This window comes from Podarcis raffonei, chromosome 7 (assembly GCF_027172205.1).
Source record: "Podarcis raffonei isolate rPodRaf1 chromosome 7, rPodRaf1.pri, whole genome shotgun sequence".
In the NCBI taxonomy this organism is placed as follows: Eukaryota; Metazoa; Chordata; class Lepidosauria; order Squamata; family Lacertidae; genus Podarcis; species Podarcis raffonei.
Genome location: NC_070608.1, coordinates 68,208,831 through 68,225,427, shown reverse-complemented (window position 1 = coordinate 68,225,427; position 16,597 = coordinate 68,208,831). Strand labels below are relative to the sequence as shown.

The 16,597-nt window shown below is 43.1% G+C and overlaps 1 protein-coding gene across 1 annotated transcript in view; it reads left to right on the top strand.

Annotated features, from left to right (window-relative positions):
• The first annotated feature begins 1,382 nt into the window (after nucleotides 1-1,382).
• Nucleotides 1,383-16,597, top strand: part of CDH20 (cadherin 20) — a 47,083-nt gene continuing 31,868 nt past the window's right edge. The window contains exons 1-3 of the mRNA XM_053397078.1: nucleotides 1,383-1,642; nucleotides 13,597-13,891; nucleotides 16,445-16,564. Of these exons, the coding sequence (XP_053253053.1) occupies nucleotides 1,388-1,642; nucleotides 13,597-13,891; nucleotides 16,445-16,564 (670 nt within the window). The 5' untranslated portion in view covers nucleotides 1,383-1,387. The remainder of the gene's footprint in view (nucleotides 1,643-13,596; nucleotides 13,892-16,444; nucleotides 16,565-16,597) is intronic.

Genomic DNA, 16,597 nt, shown 5'->3' with positions numbered 1-16,597 from the left:
AAGTGAAAAATAATTTGCAGCTGCTAAAATTGAATCAAAGCATTGCAGCGTGTCTGTAATATTTGTGTGCATGCATATACATGTGAGGTGACATGCAGAATTTTGCAGAAGGATGCTGAGTGGGAGGGGGAAAAGAGAGTCAAATCGGTACCTATTATAACTTTTATGAAGTGAATCCTCCTTCGAAATACTGCCGGTGCTGTCTGGTCATAAATATTTCTCTCAAAAATGTTCTGTTCACTCAAGCCAATCAATTATATAGTGAGATCTGGCACCTACCTTAGCATACCGCCAGAGTCTTCCTTTCTAGCTAATCAAACATTACCTTCATTTGGGAGTGTAGTATGCATGCTATAAGCAAAGAGCCTTCTTTTTTTAGAAGAGGATTAACTTGTTATCACAGTTTTATGAGAGGGATTAAATACTGCATGAAACATATTTCTTTCTCCACCCCCACCCTTTTTTCTTTAAAAAAAGAAAGAAACTATGCTCTCAAAATTCCTTGATAGAAACTTGAACAGTAGGATTGGTGTCCACAGCTGTCCATGGAGGCACAGGTCAAATCTGTGTCCAGGGCAGCTGTTTACCAGCTCCATCTGGTATGTAGGCTGAGACCCTATCTGCCTGCGGACTGTCTCGCCAGAGTGGTGCATGCTCTGGTTATCTCCCGCTTGGACTACTGCAATGCACTCTACGTGGGGCTACCTTTGAATGTGACTCAGAAACTACAACTAATCCAGAATGCGGCAGCTAGACTGGTGACTGGGGGCGGCCGCCGAGACCATATAACACCGGTCTTGAAAGACCTACATTGGCTCCCAGTACGTTTCCGAGCACAATTCAAAGTGTTGGTGCTGACCTTTAAAGCCCTAAACGGCCTCGGTCCAGTATACCTGAAGGAGCGTCTCCACCCCCATCATTCTGCCCGGACGCTGAGGTCCAGCGCCGAGGGCCTTCTGGCGGTTCCCTCATTGCGAGAAGCAAAGCTACAGGGAACCAGGCAGAGGGCTTTCTCGGTAGTGGCGCCCGCCCTGTGGAACGCCCTCCCACCAGATGTCAAAGAGATAAACAACTACCTGACATTCAGAAGACATCTTAAGGCAGCCCTGTTCAGGGAAGTTTTTAACGTGTGATATTTTACTGTATTTTTTGTTTCTATGGAAGCCGCCCAGAGTGGCTGGGGAGGCCCAGCCAGATGGGCGGGGTATAAATAATAAATGATGATGATGATGATGATTATTATTATTTGTTTTCTTACTTCACAGGAAACTACTGTCCTTAACGTGGCTGGCTTCATAGCACTGAAAGACTGCGCTTGGGAGTTTCAGGGGCCTTTCTGTTGGATGCTTTAAAGGACCCGGCTCCAACTTTTGGAAACAACCCTGGTATGGCAACGCGAACTTCGTGTAAAATGGACAGAGCAAGGAAGTGGCTCGGACTCAGTATATCTTTAAGTTGTTGCTTAATGATGAACCTCGTTACGGCTGTGTTATCTGGGAGCAGCAGGCCACCCAGCAAAGGCCAAGAAGGCAGCCTCTCGGACAACTTGCTTCTGCATCTGCGAATGAAGAGGAGCTGGGTGTGGAACCAATTCTTCGTTTTGGAAGAATACACTGGAACGGATCCTTTGTATGTGGGAAAGGTAAGTGGCATGGGGGGGGATCAAGGTGTCACTATATTAAACAAAAATGTGTATGTAGTATTTATTATTATTATTATTATTATTATTATTATTATTATTATTATTATATCACCATCACTATTATTAGCAGTAGTTGCACCCCGCGCATCTGACTGGGTTCCCCCGGCCACTCTGGGTGGCTTCCAACATATATAAAAACATAATGAAACATTGCACGTTAAAAGGCTGCCCTATACAGGGCTACCTTCAAATGTCTCCTAAAGGTATCATCTCCTTGACATCTGATGGGATGGTGTTCCACAGGGTGGGTGCCACTACTGAGGAAGCTCTGTGCCTGGTTCCCTGTACCTTCACTTCTCGCAGTGAGGGAACCACCAGAAGGCCCTCAGAGTTAGATCTCAGTGTCCAGGCTAAATGTTGAGTGTGATAATGCTCCTTCAGGTATTATCCCTGCTTCCTTTCAGATATATACGTATATAGATACACACACACACACACACACACACACACACACACACAGGGCTATGCCTGTTAAGATTCCTGCTCCGTGTTTTCAGTCATGAGATTGTTGTCTATCACATGATGGTGTATGTTTCCATTCCACAGTGTGGGAAGTCACGGAGGCAGGATACTCAGCAGCCTTACCTACAGCCTTACCTGCTAGCAGACCACCCAACTCTCATCAAATCCCACACCACTATCTCGTTGGACCAGGGATGGGGAACATTTTTGTTTCGTACCCAATGGGCCAACTTTGACAGGTGGGCAGAACAAACCACATGTCAATCACATCACATCATTGTCACATTGCCGTGCCCAACTCCCATTGGAGATTGAAAACGGGAAGGGTTGCATAGCCTGCCCTGACCCTTACAATCTTTGGTGACCCTCCCCCTGCTTTTCCTTTCCACCTTCGATGTCAGGGGTACAAAGGAGTGTGAACTCTACCTACCACCCCAATCTTTCCCCAACATTTCAAGTGCCTCCTCAGCCTCCAAATCCATGTAGATCTTGCCAAGTCTCCCACCTGCTCCCATTAGATTTTGCCAAAAACCAAACAAACCCACCCACACCACTTCCTTTAGACCTACATATCAGGTGGAGATGGGTGGCAGCCGGCAGCCCAGGTGAGACAGTTGCAACAGGCCAAGGCAGCTCTCCCTCCACATTCCCCCTTCTGCTGAGGCTGAAACACTGTCGTTGGTGAGGTGGGCAGTGGTGATGGCAGTGGGTGGCAGAGCAGGATGTTTGCTGAGGAGCTACCCTATGGCTCGCCTGGGCCGCCTGCCACTGCAGCCCTCCATTGCTGCTGTGATGGTGCCGCTGTAGTCTGCAGTGCCAAACTGCTGCCTTAGGCAAATATATAATAGGACACACACACACACACACACACACACACACACACACACACACACTTCTCCTGAGGATCTTCCAATCTAAATTTTGATTGCTGGAACTGACGAGGGTAAAAAGATGGGTATGCACAAATGCACTTAGCTTTGGCTCTGGGGTAGGACTAAGAGGCTAAGCCAAAGTCTCCACCCAAGAGGTGGTTTTTGAGGTGGAATTTGGAAGAAGAGGAGATCTGGCACCACACAGGTTTTCCAGGCTGTTCTCCTTCAGGCGGTGTATCGGTGGACACCTAATTTATTTCAGTTCCTAAGAGCTTCCGACGGGTGTCACCTTGAGCTGTGAATAATGTCTGTTTTGAAAGGCTATCGATGATTTGCCTTTTTCCAAAAGATCAGCACTAACAATTATCTGGTGTAATTGATGTCACCCTTACAAACTCTCTGGCTGTCTTTATAGGAAGAGCTCCGGGTTCAGAACATAGGCAGGTTATATTGATACAGAAGGGATTGGTTTAGGAGAGGGAGGGAGGGAGGCAGGGAGGGAAAAAGAAGTTGCAACAGCACAAGTGGGCATGTTATATTAAATGTGCAGTTGCAACAGAAGACAACATATTTTGGGATAGCTCATCACTGTCCTCATGTCACTGCAGTTTGCATTTCCCTGTCTTTTAGCAGGGGCAGGCAACCATGTACAGCAAAAGTGGGGAAACTCATAATGTATTGACATCCCAATTTGGGCAAGTTGTCCTAGATCAGGGATGTTATGCTGTATTGTGTTTTTACTGTAATTATACAGTTAATGCTGAATTGTGTTTTTAATATTCGGTTGGAAGCCGCCCAGAGTGGCTGGAGAAACACAGCCAGATGGGCAGGCTATAAATAATAAATAATTATATTATTATGTCCAACCAGTCAATCGTGATGTGTCTGTGGTCGATCATGGTCGATTGCGGGATCCTCCTTCCCCCCCCCAAAAAAAAAGCTCAACATCATTGGTGAAGCCTCCTCCCCCAAAAATTCAACAACTCTGGTCAATCCAATGGGTAGATCACTGCCAGTTTATTTACAGCCGGAGTAGACCGCAGTCTCTTGGAAGCTGAATGTGCCTGTCCTAGATGTTACAGAGCATGCAGACAGGAATAGCTTCCACATGGAGCAGAACAGGAGAAGAGAGTGCCCCCCCACAAAGAGCCCCACCCCCTGACATTGCACTTGCTGAATAGCCCCCCGCCCATGGATTCAGTAGGTAGGTACTGTTGGAGATGCAGAAGAGAGGCTCATTCTGTGGTTGAAGGGTTAATTTGGTTAATGTTGAAGTCAACTAGCCAAGAGGGGGACTATTGCAGGTGTGGCTTAGCAGGACCACATGATATTCACCAAGGTAAATATCCTGATTTGCTGTGTATTTCTGAGGGAACTTTGCCCCTGTATTTTTGGTTGAATGTACAAGGCCTAATGTAAGAAAGTAAAAACCTTTCTGTTCATTTCTTTTTCAATTGTACACTGTTTTTGTTCAGTTTTCCTTGGTGTTATCAGGGCTTTTCTCTCTGGAGTCCGCATTACTTAAGTGACTTTTTTAACAGGTACAGCATGAATGTGTGTCTCCTTAGAATGACTTCTTCATGCCTATAACTCAAGCTTTCAACTTTTTGTTCTTGTTTTCCATCTGTGATGGCTCTTTTGATTCAAGTTGGCTTGAGTCTGGATGTCATGGATTAAGTTCCAACTTAGAACAGCAGTATAAACACACTCAAAATGTAATTTCAGTGGCACATTATATAAAAACAGGCAGTGGGGGGAATTCTCAAATGGCTAGCAGGCAGCGAAAAATAAACGCAATATGTGATAGCCTGAATCACTCGTCTGCCTTTGTCTTTCATGAATGTCTGCGTTCTTATGACAGTAAAGTAAAGTCAGTTATATTACTTAACAATATTGCTTTTCTTGGCTACATGCAAAGTTGAGAATAATTTTCCACCTTAACTTTGTTTGAGACCTGGAGAAAACACACTTAGCTGTGTTTCCTATATTACTTAGAAGACGTTTTGGTCAAAGGAAAGCCAGGGTATGCATTTGGAGGTTTTTTTTGCCAGACAGCTTCAGTTTGTACCTTCTTGACATCAAAGTCTACCAGCTTCCATTCTTGTCTCGTAGAACACTGGCATGCTTAATTACTTTTTCCCATCATTCTATTCTTATAACAACTATGCCCCTAGAACCTACATCGTTCATTGTCCATTCTTGTTTGACGTTTGCCAGAACAATAATCTAATAAACATTGCACTCTTATTATCTGCACATCCTGGGATCAGAATATGAACTAAAATGGTAGTTTCTCTATTTATATACTATCAGTATGCAAGGGATGAGATACAAAGAGCTACTTTAAGCATGGGCTTGGGTCTGGGAAAGCCAAGAGGGATTTGCCTATGTGGAATTGTTTTTTTGGAGCCTGCAAAATCATTCAGACTGGAAGTCATCCTTTACTGGTGCCGCCCCCAAAGAAAAATTATATTTAGTGAAGTTATGTGAGGATATACCAGAATGCTTTTCTTGTTCTCCACCCAGAGAACTGTGTGTCTTTGTACATGAGAGAGAGAACTCTATGCACCCTATGAGAACTCCCAGAGTTCCTCAGTGATATGCTTTGCATGCATAATATATTGGAGTTGCCATAGCTCAATGACATTACATAAGACCCCCGTTTCAATCTTGGCTCCTCCACTTACAAGGATTTCAGGTTGCATGGCTGGGGGGGGGGGGAATTAGATGAGCTGATGGCCTCACCCAGTACAGTGGCTTCATACTTACACATCAATCCCAAGTCCCAACCTTAGTGACTCCAATTAAAAGTAATTCAGGTGGCAGGAGAAAGAGCCCTCTCTGAACTTGCAAAACTCTTAATTTATCTGGATGCATTCAGTAGTGTCAATGGCTGGCTTGGTTAAAATGAACATACAGTGCTTTTAAAGTTTCTCAGTACAAGAAGACAAATCTGACCATATTTCTTAATGCATCGTATGCTCTCCTCAGATTACTTCCCAAGTGGTCTCATTGATTTTAAATTCTGTTCTGGGGCAGATCAGCAGTGTCTATTTGCTTTAGTTATTAAGATGCAGCATCTAAACCTTCTAAACTACTATATATGTAAAGTTCAAGTATTTTCTAGGGTGTGTGTGTGTGGTGTGTCATACTGACTTTTAAAAAATTTACAGATGGACTCTACTATGGAATCAGAATTGCTCTAACAAGCAATTTTGTAGATAAGCATGCATGAATTTATTTTTTGCAAACATAGCTTTTCTTGCCATTTTGTAGCAATACCTGTGCATGCAAATAAAGAGCGTTTGCTAATACTGGTAAAGAAGCTCATCCAATTTTTTATTTTGCCAGCATTTTCATTCAGCACTAAAGAATTTAACCCTAAAAGCTTTGATACTTCTAAAATACAGTTGATACAAAGCTGCTTATCATATATCATCCTCAAAAAGCACACCCACTTTTTGATAAAACACTTTCTTATTGTTTCAGTGCTGCTGTTCAGTGTCCTTCATTGCCGCTGCCTCCTTTGCCTCTCAACCTTTGGCCTCAATTTACCCACAACACATAAAATTTTGTCAATAATACCATGAAGTTAAATCTGACATGATACTGTCATAAATACTCATGAAGTCACGTGGATTTCCACAGTCAATCATTTTAAACAACAGTTTGGGCAAAGGAGAAGAGGGAAAATGGTACCAAGAAAAATTGCTGGGGCATGCAGGTTCCAGGGTGCCTTGGTGCCCTTTCTAAATTCTGAAGCACCCTGGAAAATGGACCATGGGTTCATGGCCCAAGGATGCTGCAATTTCAGTTTCAGATGACAGGAAGTAATGAAGCTCTCCCGGTCACTTCAGGTAATGCCTGCCACATTTGTGGCAAAGAGAACAGATAGCTGTGATGTGAGAGAGTTATGGCAACAGCGTGCGCTTATTAGGAGCCAAGCCTGAACTTTCTTGAAGTTTGAGCTTAATTAGTACAGGGACTAATTCACAAGTTCACCATTGCAAGCTCTCCAGTTCCAAACTGCAAAGTCATCGCTAATTGTAAGGCACTGTATCCTACACACGGGGCAGTTTGTATTCTAATGTATCTTGTGTGGCTATATAGCACCACAGATTCACAGCCTGCGTCTATGCCGCCGGCTAATTTACTGCAGTTTAGTTTGCTGGTTCAAAATGGGATGAATTTGCAATGAGGAGATAAACAACTGTGAGCACAGCTCTCCCTGGCTGTAATTTCCAGCACCCTTTGTAATATGTTTTGCAGTAGTTTTAGTGGACCAGGATGTAGGGTAGTGTATTTAGGCACTTGGAAAAAACCAGTCCTGTCTCATCTCTGTTAATAATAATGACATTCTCCCGTCCCCATAGTCATGTTTATGGCACTTCCAAGGGCGCAGGAGCACACTTGATAGTTACAACTGAAGGTGAGAAAGACAGAGAGAAAGACAAAGTTTGCGCATTTCTCCCTTGAGTTTCATACAGGGGCATCTTACCCATAGAGCCTAGTGGCGCAGGGCACCAGGGCGCCAAGTTCTGGAGGGCACCAGGGAAGAGGCGGAGGCTGGGCGCAGTGCCTCCCGGCATCAGCTCACCGCCCTCGCCCGCCTCTGCCATTCTGCGCCAAAGCAGCGCCATGCCCAGAGCCTCCGTCTGCCATGGCCACCATGGCACGAAGCGACCAGCTGAGCCAGGAGCCACCACATCCAGCCTCTTCCCTGCCAGCAGTGCTGTCCTCCCTAAAAAAAGGTCGGCAACTCTGGAAAGGGATGCCGGAGGGATCTTCGCACCATGGCGCTGGATATGCTTAAGACGGCCCTGGTTTCATTTTATCAAAATATTCCTTAATATAATAATTGCCTTGATGAATGAGACTTGAGCCCATCTAATCTACTATTTTGTCTCCAACAGCAATGATACAGCACTCCTAAGCAAGACATGGTGGCCTTTCCCTTTTGTTAGCCCTAGGATCTAGTATTCAGGTGTAGACTGCTTCCCACTTGGCATTTTGACTCACGGTTGCTGCCACCAACCCACATCATGCTGGTAATGCTTGGTTCAAAAGATGCATGATGTGACATCATTGCAGTCAATGTTTCCCTCCCCCTATTTTCATAGAAGGTAGAGAGGAGTGCTTAACATAAACATAAGACATCATCATAAAAACATGGGGGTGGGGGTGGTTTGGGGACAGCCATTTCCCTCACTGTCAGGTCCAAAGTTATCATGGATTCTGTTATGGAAGAGGATGGCAAATCTAAATCTAGGAATGGAATACAGATCTCCATCTGTGCCTTGCACCTGCTCCTCTTTGTTACTTGATACTGTAGCCCAGATGTTCATGATTAAGATTTGAACTTTAGAGCCAGTTCTGCTTGGCTGAACTTATAGTTCTGAATATATCCATTGCTTTCCTCCCCCATGAACAAAGCTGTGCACTTACTGATGGCCAAACACAATGCTCAGTGGTTCCATTTGCAGATTAAATTCATACAACAGCAAACATGAAGCATGGTAGAAAGAGAAGTAGCTTGATGGTAAAGCACAGATACTGTACGCAGAAGATTCTTAGTTTAATATTTCATCTCTGTCTGAAACCTTGGAATGCTGTTGCTAGTTGAGTTAACACAGATCAATGATCTGACACAGTATAAGGCAACTTCCTAATCCACCTTCGATTTTCATATGCAGCATATCCGGTAAGGAAAGGTGCAAGCCAAAGGTGGTGGTGTTTTTTTAAGCACCTACTCTCATTCTGCCTGAACTCAACCAAACTTTCTTGTTTGGAACACAGACCTCATATTACGCTTCAACCCTGAGAGCAAAATGCTGATTCTCCTTTCTTATTTCGACATTTTAGTCGTCTTGATCCATTCATTGCAGTGGCAATGAGCTTAGAACAGATTCCTTAGCTAAACAGAAATATATGGAGTTTTCTAATATGTTTCCTCAATCACAGCTGCAGTATTGCTGATTCAGACTGTGACCTACACAACATCTTCTGAATTCAATAAAAGCAGGAGCAGGTTTTATGTAGGCCAAAATAGGATGTTGACAGGTTAGGAAGAACAACATTCCCCAAAGATTCACTGAATCATAAGGTCAGGCCTTCTGCTTGGTAAAACTTTGCATTCACCTCTTGCATTCATTAAAGCCCCACTTACACAGAACAGGCTGATCAGAAAAGAGGCGAGGTGCAGTCCATTATTATTTTTTGAATCAGGAAAATTATCCAACACTTTTAGCACTATTCTATTCTAGCACTATAGAAATAAGACTGTACAAAATTCTTTTCTTTCACATTGCTTGGTGTGTGTTTTTCAACATCTCTTTGGTATGCTGTGTTTCCATAATGTACAACTGGTATGGATTTACCTCTCACGTCCTTTTCTATATTTCATGTATTCTGGGCAGTGTGCTCTTCTAAGAATACATAGAAAGCTGTCATATGGTAGCTTATTATTAGATGTGATGCAAAAGACTGAGCATCCATTCTGCCTTTACTTCCAGCATACTTCCACACATAAGCACTCACAAATTGGACTGGTGCCAGCATCTAGACAATCAAACTAGCAACCCAAATGAACCTTCCCAGGCCTTAATATCAGCTCAAAAGTCCACCATCAAGATTGATTAGACTGGTGGACACTAGAGACCAATTTCCTAATGAATTTACATTCAATTTGCACATGTTAATTTATAGATTATAGCTATTCTGGATCCTATAATACCACTCAGATAGTGGAGTTGTTCGTTTGTTCGTTTTCCAATACATAGTAGGTTTTTAAGGGGCATCCTAGCTAAAATAATGGGCACTGGCATTGGGCCTAACAAGCTTGAAATATCCCATGGGTTTGGGAAATAGTACTCACTGTGTGAAGGTACCTTGCAACAGGCCTGCCCTAAGACCTGGATGCAGCAAGGGTCAGTAGAACCTCATCAGGTGTGCTATAATATGTATTTATGAACAACAGGGCAGCCACTCAGCATAGCAGCTAACCAGGCAAAATTAAAATTCCCAACAAGTTTCTACTTGTTGTAGGGAACCACATCCTGGTTGGGAAGGGGAATTTCTGCTGCATATTAGTCATTTCTCTTAGACAGGCCACACAAATCTGTGTTTGCTTTTCTGCTGAGACTAGGAGGTGGGACTGTCTGAATCACATTTTATACCAGCCATTTTACTCTTCTAGGTTGTTCTTCAGTGAAGCACTTCCATTGTACATGAGCATGACTTCCTCAGTTATGGAAAAATTTTGTGCATTTGTAGAACTCCATCAGATGGCTCACATGCATCCATGAGACTCTGTAATGTAGTCCTGAGGGTTGGTCCAGACTAGCATCAGCCTAGAAGTCTTCTTTTCTTCTTTGGCGATCACTTGTAGCTGAGTAAGATTGTCTTCCATAAACACAGTTTTCAAAAGTGAGTCCGTAAGTGATGGTGGAGGCCAATTCTGGATCCACACGTCCTTCCACAATGGGGACATTGGTTTCTGGGCAGGAGTTGATCATGGTGAGGGTTTGCCAAGCATGCCTTCCTCTTAGCACATTTCTCCCTTTCATCCTATTTGAGCATCTTCAAAACCCATGACACATTTGGTAAAGGATGTTCTCCAATTGGAGCGCTCACAGGCCAGTGTTTCCCAGTTGTCTGTGTTTATACTACATTTTTTTAGATTTGCCTTGAGAGAGTCTTTGAACCTCTTTTGTTGACCACCAACATTACGCTTACCATTTTTAAGTTCAGAATAGAGTAGTTGCTTTGGAAGACGATCATCAGGCATCTGAACAACATGACCAGTCCAACAAAGTTGATGCTGAAGAATCATTGCTTCGACACTGGTGATCTTTGCTTCTTCCAGTACACTAGCATTAGTTCTCCTGTCTTCCCAAGTGATGTGTTTTACTGATATTCAGATCTCACAGCTTCTGCTGCTGTGTGCTACTAAGAGGGAAACTGCACTTTCCAGGAGGTGAGGCAATGCTGGCATAGGAAGCAGCTATGTCATCAGTCCCCCCTAGGTGACTTCAAGCCTACCAAAGCATCGTGGAAAGGAACTGTGCTGAAGCCGGCAATGAGATAATGTTGGAACCTGTCACTAAAAACCTGACTGAATGCAACAGTTCTAAGAACACAGAGAGCCGGACATTTGCAGCCTCCAGCCAAACAGCATGATAAGCATTACCGTATCTCTGGCTTCCTGACATTTCCTAGCATGGCAACAGTTGGCTCACTGAGTGGCAGGAGGCTGCCTTCATGTCTGTTCTTAAGCGATCATCATGCTTGAATGGTCACCTGATTTCACTGTCAGGGCCCCTGCTGATGCTGCCTTAATGACATGGGAGCCACTGGAGCATGTGGTTCACAGAGTGTGGGTTAATCTACTTTGTTGCGATATTAAAAACAATTGAATAACTCCTTTGTTCCAAGCTCTTTCGAGAAAGGGCGGGATACAGATGTGCTTGACACCTTTTCTGAGCCACTATGTCAGAAGACACAAGGCCATGTAGGAGTAGCCAACAGTGTGTGTTTTCCCAAATCACTGGCACCGGGGTATGCTCCACCCACAATAATTGCATTTTATATTGTGATTTTCCTCAAAAGGACTTCCTGGCTTTCCTCTCTCTTCATTTAACTCTCAGAATCACCTTCTGAAGTAGCTTAGGCTGACAGTGAATGGCCCACGGTCAATCAGCAAAACAACATGGCTGAGCAGGGATTGGAAACTGGGTTTCTCTTATCCTAATTCAGTACTCTAACAGTTCCATTACGCATTGTCCAGATCTTTTCCAGGAAGGAAAAATGTTGCATTGAAGCACTGGTTATTGGTGTTTTGTTGTAGCTGCTGCAATCTTTGAAAAACACAACTCCCATAGACCTTGGTAGAATTTACATCTGAGTCCACATCGTAAGTATTGGGGTGTGAGACTTTCCTGCTCAACTAGTTTCCTGGCTATTTTCTTCCTATTCCCATACAGGAGGTTAAACAAAAGAAGCAGGCAGGTTTTGGTAGGCAAGGAATCTTCCCAAGCTTTTTCTTACTGTTGCCAGTTGCGGTCCCATAAGCCATTTGATTAAGCCTCGGGTGATTTTGCTCTCAATATTTTTCAATTATTTCACAAGGCAAAGGTGTTTAGCAGACTTGTAACTAATTGAATCATTCTTCTTGCCTTTTGTAAAAGATAATTGATACTGCATTTTGCTTGTCTATGTTCTGTTGCTTCCCAAATTATCAATGCCTACTCAGAACTAATTAGCCGCCATGCAGTGTGTTAATTCGCTAATTCCCTCTAATATTCTAGGGTGCATTATCATCTGCACCAGCTGTGCTAGAGTGTATGATTCAGATGTTCCAAGCTGCTTACCTTGCCCTATTCTTTTACAGTAGCTGTGTTACAACTTTTTCATTTCCTAATAGTTCAGCTGTGTCTTTTTTCCTCCTGCAATCACCATGAATCTCTATGAAATCAATTCACTGCCATAAGGCTCCTTTCCTGCTTTAATTTAATCTTAGGTTAATAATGAAATATTAATTTGGGGTGCGGGGCCATCATAAAATATGCAAAGAAGCAGTTGCTTTTTGTATGAAAAATGCAGGCCAACTAACGGTCTTATTTCTTTCCTAGACATTAAAAAAGAAATGTGTTGTGTAGTATGAGAGTTCACTAGCTAACGGCCTTTCAAGTTTTGTGGCATGGGGAAATGGAGTGGGGTGGGTGGGATGTAGAGTCACAGTCCTTTTTAGAGTGGCTATATGCCCTACTTTGCAGAGTACTGTCCTCTTATTTGTGGCAGAGGAAGAAGCTGAAGCAGGAGGTGAGGAAGGAAGGAGGCCAAGTGGAAGAGATTAGTCAGGCTGGTGGAGAGTCACAGGTGTCTCCCCCTTCTGTTATGAAAGCTCCCACCCTCTGTCTCCCAGAACCAGAAGAGGGCTTCATGCAGTTGCAGTCTCCAATTGCTTAGGAAAAGTTATGGAGAGGAGGGGACTTAAATGGTGGTGCTGGGATGGGGAGTTTCAGTCTCAGCAACTGATTCATGGGGTAAAACCTACCAGGGATGGGCTGCTGTGTTCATTAAGCCTGACACTTAGCCAAGACTGTGAAGATTGTGTTTTTGCTAATAAAGAGTTAACTTTGATCGATGTGATTTACTTCCAGCTCGCTCTATGACCCACATAACACTGACAAGGGTATTGGGCATGTTTTGCCCCAACCACAAAGTTGTTCCTAACTGCAATGCTTCATTTCCCCCCATAGAAGTGAAAGACAGACCTTCGTCAAACCTGCTTACTCTTCCTAGTGAGTTTTGCCTCAACTAAACCCCAAGACTGCAACCTGTTTACTTTGTCCCATAGAACCAAGGCAGGAAGAAGCAGCTTGTTCAACTAAAACACATGGCGCACTAATGATGATGGTGATAGTTGGTGGCAGGGATGATAACCAGAAGTTGTTTGCTTTTCTCTACCACAAAATCAAAATGTCCTGAACCAAATGCATTAAATAGCTCTTCACATATACTGTGAGCTAAGTTCCAACTACATTTGGTTACTCTTTGCAGTTGCATTCTGATATGGACAGAGGAGATGGATCCATCAAATACATACTGTCGGGAGAAGGAGCAGGCATTGTGTTCACCATTGATGACGCAACTGGAGATATCCATGCCATTCAGAGGCTGGACCGGGAAGAGAGATCCCAGTATACTCTGAGGGCTCAAGCCTTGGATAGACTGACTGGCAGGCCAATGGAGCCGGAATCTGAATTTATCATCAAAATCCAAGATATCAATGACAATGAACCCAAGTTCCTGGATGGACCATATGTTGCTTCGGTACCAGAAATGTCACCAGTAGGTAAGTTGGACTTTTGAGAACATGCTTTCAATATATAGAAAACAAGCCAGTAAGTATGCTAAAGAAATATTTGGCCTTTATTCCAGCTCCCTAGCTGAAAGATTGCAAAAGGAAGGGCGGGAACTGGGTTTACAGTTTAGATTTTAATTTCAGCCTATGTGGAGCGTAGGATAGTTATAAAATAGTGATTCCTAGGTGGCAGTGAACCTTCTTTGATCTGTCTAGTTTTCCCCTCAGCCTATATTCTGTTTTTCCTAGCTGTCTAGGGAAGAAACTAGGAAATGTATGACCCTTAAACTTCTCGTGAAACTTCCCTCCCATTGGCTGTGCAGTTTGCTTCTTTGTACTGTTTATTGCTGAAGTGGAAAACCACTCCAGAGGTAGAAGCTCTGGCACAATTGCTCTGTTTGCCAGCAGATTCTGTAGTTGAGGCTTGTACCCTACCAAGGTGAACACAACCCAACAGCCACATATTGGTGGCTTCCTGAGCAGGCTGCTCTGAAAGGCCCATGGATTAAATTTTCATTTGAGCCCCTTTGTTCTCGCAGCATCTTGTGCCAGGGTCAATTCCTCCCTCCCTAGTTTACTGTTTACCGGTTTTGATTTCGTTTCATCCAGTTGCCCCTTTTGCACTTCCTTAATAGCAACAGGACTACAGCCAGATATTTATCCTACAGTACCCAACAGATGGCAATAGGAAGATCAGTGGGCCACCATGCTTGTGTAGCTCAGAAGTTGTGCAGGCCTGCTGTAGACTGTGGCTGTAAAAGCGGTGCTAGGGGAGTCCTCTGCTGCTACACCAAGGTGTGCTGCTTGCTACCTGTCATTCATATGCCCACTACAAAGAGCAAAGAAAGAGCCATAAGCACAGAGCCATGAAGACCTGTGGCAACAAGCCTTGTGCTTCATTGATTTCCAAGCTGTGCTGTGGTCCCCAGGGGCCCATCATCAGCCTGTGTAAATTAGATCAGTCATGAGCACTGGCCAATTTTACACCTGGAGCTAAAAAGGACTTTGACTGCCCATAGATCAGAGAAAGGCAAAGGTGGTTTTAAAGCACCTTAAACTTGGAAAGGTTTATGAGATAAGAAATCCATTGGTCTTTTTGCAGGAGCAAGTATAGCACAAAATGTAACCTCCTGACTCTTTGCAGTTTATTAAACAATATTCAAATCCTAGCCACAAATATCGTTCACATTGAATATATCATTATCATATAAAGAGCCAGATCTGAAATATATTTAATAGATCCTCATTAACGGTTCTTACTTTTCTCACCATCCTTCTGTTCCCAATAACATTGTCCAAGCATATATGCATTTGCTCTTGAATTCTATTACAATGTGTCATTTCTCTTTTCCATCTTTTCATTTGCTTTTTTCCCTCCACATAAACCTACAAGTTCTTTGGAATGGTGGATGTGTGATAGCTCTATTATACACCAGACAAGTTTCTTGTTTTGTATATATAACAATATCTTTTTAAACAATCTAATCCCCAGGACTGCAAAGATAAATGTGGGGGGAAGTATGCCAAGAAATACACTAGTGATACGCACTCCCACTTCACACAGCCACAGCTAAGTATTTTTAAGGCCTGTTGAATTGAAAAGAAACATATTAAAACATGCCCAACCCTGCCATTAACTAGTGAGACTCAAAACTGCTTAATATTGGCCAGATCATGCCGTATGGTATTTGTAGCATTGCATGGATGTTATATTAGTATTCATGCATAAAAACTACCAGCGCAGGCTTCCTTAACCTCAGCCCTCCAGATGTTTTGAGACTACAGTTCCCATCATCCCTGACCACTGGTCCTGCTAGCTAGGGATTGTGGGAGTTGTAGACCAAAAACATCTGGAGGGCCGAGGTTGAGGAAGCCTATACCAGGGCCATCAGGTTTCAAGAACAATGAGACAAAGAACCGCACCTCCAATTAAGATTTTCAACTCTCAGAATTCTGCACCCAAATATTAAGCTTTTTGGCAAATACAATCCATTTTCACCTTTTGGGAATGACATTACTTAGATAAATGCAATTTAATTGCCCAGATGTAATTTGGTTGCTACAATAGTCGTGATTCTTTGTTCAGATTTCATAAGATATTTCGTTGATGTTTCTGGAACGCAGTTTGTTAAAGGGACTTTCTCATTTTTCCTATGATATTGTTCTTCTCTTCTGCATCATATAATCCTTTTTTTCAGTAGCAGAGTACCGAGTATGATTTAAAGTTTTATTTTAAAGCTGAAGGACTTATAGAATAGAAAGAAGGTGATAAGTTTAGCACCCTGTGGGTCTTAACAGTTCACCAACAAGTGCTGTTATCCTATAGATTATTTACTGATCCAATGATGTCTGGTGGGATTTGTACTTGTAACCCCCATTAGTGCTAAGAGCTATGTGTGTAAATTCCTCAAGCATTAGAAAGAGAACAGGCTCCTAAATAAATACTCTGTAGAGCAGGACATTTATAATTCACTGAACATAGTTAGATCTGTGTCCTCTCTCCACAGCTACAAATCTAACAAGGTTCTACACTGTTTTTGTCAGGCACCTCTGTTATCCAAGTGACAGCAACAGATGCTGATGATCCTACCTATGGGAACAGTGCCAGGGTAGTCTACAGCATTCTCCAAGGACAGCCATATTTCTCTGTGGACTCCAGAACAGGTAATTTCATTCAAGAGAAAAATCAGCCAAGAA